This window comes from Elephantulus edwardii, unplaced genomic scaffold (assembly GCF_000299155.1).
Source record: "Elephantulus edwardii isolate Elephantulus edwardi_28Jun2011 unplaced genomic scaffold, EleEdw1.0 scaffold00003, whole genome shotgun sequence".
Lineage (NCBI taxonomy): Eukaryota > Metazoa > Chordata > Mammalia > Macroscelidea > Macroscelididae > Elephantulus > Elephantulus edwardii.
The window spans coordinates 32,224,955-32,228,649 of record NW_006399753.1 but is presented as its reverse complement, the minus strand read 5'-3'; the positions used below and the strand labels follow the sequence as shown (position 1 = coordinate 32,228,649).

Genomic DNA, 3,695 nt, shown 5'->3' with positions numbered 1-3,695 from the left:
ATATAACAACAACAGTTCTTTGTAGACTGAAGTTTCTGAAATGGAAATTGGGCCCATGAAGCCATGCTGCCATGCTCCTTAAAACCTGTAAATACCTGAGTAATTCTTCTTCTAGGTATTTAAATAACATCAATCAGTCTTTAGTATGACATTCAAAATTTTCATCATCTCTCTCATAACTGTCTCTCAATTAATATTCATTACATACTGAACTCACCTGTACCTTGCCCTGAGCTTTCACTAGATTTCTAACTCTCCTGATTTCTGTAGTCTTTGAATATCTATATAAATACTACTTAACCCCATTTCTCATTTGTCCTATGAAGGCCAGTAACCTCCTCTCCAGGTTCTAGGCATGGCCAAGTGTGATATCTCAATGGCAGGTTAGTTTTAATTATTGTATAACTGAGTAACTTGAGTTACCTTTGATGCCTCACTAGACAATATACAGATTGAAAATTATTTCTGTTTCAATTTTTAAGCCATGAAAGCCTAGGATTCAATAAAAGTTTATTAATTGTGGTGGTTATGTATTTTTAAAAAAATGTTTTGCAAAAAAGGTATCATAATTTTACTTATGCAAAATTGGACAAATCCCAATTATATATTTAATATGTTTTACAGCCTTCAGTTTGGAAACCTGCAGAATTATGATTGCCATGCTGGATGTATCCTTGAATTAAAACAGAAAATACTAGGATAGAGAATTTCTTTCTTAATATTAAACCTACTGTTATTTACTAAAAACCAAAGTAAACTGAAGCACTTAAAAATATTTGTTATGTCCTGCTTGAATTCCTTACCTTTATATTTTCACATTGAGTTCTATTTGCCTGATATATTTAGCAAATTCTGTGGAAATGCTAAATTTTTGGTTGGTGATTTTGAGTTTTAGGCCACTTTCATTTTCTTTAGCATCAAAACTTATTTTTTTTAATAAACTACCAGAGGGACTACACAGGAAAAATGGGATTTACTGAATTCAAAGAACTTTGGGCAGCTCTTAGTGCCTGGAAACAAAACTTCATGGCTATTGACCAAGACCAGAGTGGCACAGTAGAGCGTCATGAACTGAGTCAAGCCATCGCAACTATGGGTAAGAATATGAAAATACTTCAGAACCGATTCTGCTTAGCTGTCTTCTTTGAGAAGATGAATATTCATTGCTTAGGTTTGCTAAGGAGCCCTCATGGCACAGTGTGTAACATATCAGAATGCTAACTGAATGAAAAGTTAGCAGTTCCAGTCTACTATTTCTCCATGGGCAAAAGAAGGACAGTCTTCTGTAAAGATTTTCAGCCGGGGAAGCCCAGGGGAAGGTGACTAAAAGTCAGAACCAACTCCATGGCGTTGGTTGGGTTTAGCTTGCTAAATAATAAAGCCATATTTTATCTTAACCTATTTTCCCTAGCTTCTTTTCAAGAATGTAGATAAACTGTGACTAAAAATCTTTAAACAAAATTATTTAAACATGACATTTTTCAAAAGATGATATTCCATATATATTGGTCTTTTTTATAATTTCTGAATTTTCTCTGTTGATTAATTTTTTGCCTCTAATGGTTCATGTTGAATTATGAGTTGATTGTTGTTGTTGTGTACTGTTGAGTCGAAGCTGACTCGTAGTTGACCCTAGAGCTGGTTTTCAGAGATAGTAAATTATGCAGCAGGAGATTGACCATTTTTCTTCTGCAGATCCCCTGATGGGTTCGAACCACTTGTCTTTGGGATGGCAGCTCCTTCCCAACAGGCCCTCAGAGGTCTTGGAAGTTGATAGGGTCTCTCATTTGAGAGGAACACTTACCTCAATCAATCACAAGTCTCTCTGTTATTGTCTAGCTTTGCAGCAGTAAAAAATCATGTGTCTGTTTGGTTTTGTTCTTTTTTTTAAAAAAAAACTAACCAAAAATGAAAACCTCTAAAAAGTTCACATAAGAGATTAAAGCAGAAAGAAAAAGAGGTATCCTGTATTTTTCCAATTAAGATCTTCAAATAACGTTAAAATATTTCAATTATTGTGCTGTGAATACTATGAAAAATTCTTTATCACTAACTTTATCAGTATCATATTTAGATCATAAGCATCTAGTTGTGTGCTTTCAGGTAGGAACAGACTCTCCAGCATGTTTACAGAGACAGTAAAATGCACCAGAGAATATTGCCCATCCTTCTCCCACAGAGCAGGTAGTGGCTTAGGTGTCCCTTTGGGATTATAGCACAGCTTCTTTCCACTAGGTCATTAGTGTTCCCTAACTAGCTAGTTGTTGTTGTTATATACTGTCGTGTCGCCCACAACTCATAGCGACCCTGTGTACAACAGTCCTAAATCTTGCTCTATTCTGTGCCAATCTTATTGTCTTTGGCACACCTACCCCCATCACCCCAGTCACTGAATCAATCCATCGAGAGTCTTCCTCTCCTGCACTGTCCTTCCACCCTCCCAAGCATGACATCATCTCCAAGGACTGGTCCCTCCATGCAGCATGTCCAAAGTATGTCAGATGAAGCTTTAGAATCTTGCCTCCAAGGAGGAGCCTGGTCTCACCCTCTTTAGGGAGAACCTGCTTGCTCTCCTATCACTCCATGGTATATTCAATACTCTTTTAGCAGGAACTCAAAATGTATTTATGGATTATAATTACATTAAGTTTCTTGTTTAATTATAAATTATTTCAATCTATCCCCTTAAATTAATTTTACTGTTATAAAGTTTTTTAAGTTTTATTATAACTGAGCAAAGAATTTTTTTTACTGTATTTATTTTCATTATTTGGATGAATTATTGTCATTTTATTCCAACATAATACAGAATTTTAAGCCAACATTTTTAGCATATATATTACCTGTGACTAACCTGTTCTACGGACATGTCTATGTTGTTGTGTACCATTGAGTCAGAAAGCCTCCAGCAGATTTTCAGACACAGTTAATCACACAGGAAGAGATTGCCCATATATCTTAATAAATGCTTAAGAGAGTTTGTAAAGGTGCATCAAGCAGAGTATACTACTCTATAAATTTCAGCATTTAAATATATCTTAAAATATAAATAATAAAGCATTAATATAGGCTCTGGTGGTCTAGTGGTACGAAGCTGTGCTGACATCCCAAAGGCAAATGATTCGAATCCACCAGCAGCTCTGTGGGTGAAGGGTGGGCAGTCTTCTTTGCAATTTACTGCTGCCACTGGAGGCTCAGCTGTGGGTCGGTCCCAACTCAAGGGCATATCAATTATTTTTGTAGACTTTCAAAACAAAATCGATAAACATTAATGGAAATCATTGCTTAAAAATATTTTACCATTAGAAATTGTTGTTGTTCAGTGCCATTGAGTCGTGGGTACCTCATAGTGACCCTATGAACGAAAGACGTGAATGCTTGTATAAATTCCTTCCTTTCTCCAGGTTCATAGGGTTTCCAGAGGCAAGCTATTTTGGAAGTAGATGCCACTTCTGCTTCCAACTTGTTTTAACCGGGGAGCTCCACCAAACACTGTCCACCATGGGTTACCATTATCACATTTGACGTATCAGTGTCACATTAGAAGTTGTTGTTGTTGTTATGTGCCGTCGAGTCGTTTGCAACTAATAGCGACCCTATGACAACAGCCCTAAATCCTGCTCTATCCTGTGCCAACCGCACTGCCTCTGACACACCCATCACGATTACCCCAGTCACCGAGTCAATCCATCTCA

General features: G+C 36.7%; 1 protein-coding gene across 1 annotated transcript in view; it reads left to right on the top strand.

Moving 5' to 3' along the window:
* Window positions 1-3,695, top strand: part of GCA (grancalcin, EF-hand calcium binding protein) — a 34,302-nt gene that overhangs the window by 25,044 nt on the left and 5,563 nt on the right. Inside the window, exons 4-5 of the mRNA XM_006879358.1 lie at window positions 625-668; window positions 949-1,096. Coding sequence (XP_006879420.1) covers window positions 625-668; window positions 949-1,096 — 192 coding nt within the window. The remainder of the gene's footprint in view (window positions 1-624; window positions 669-948; window positions 1,097-3,695) is intronic.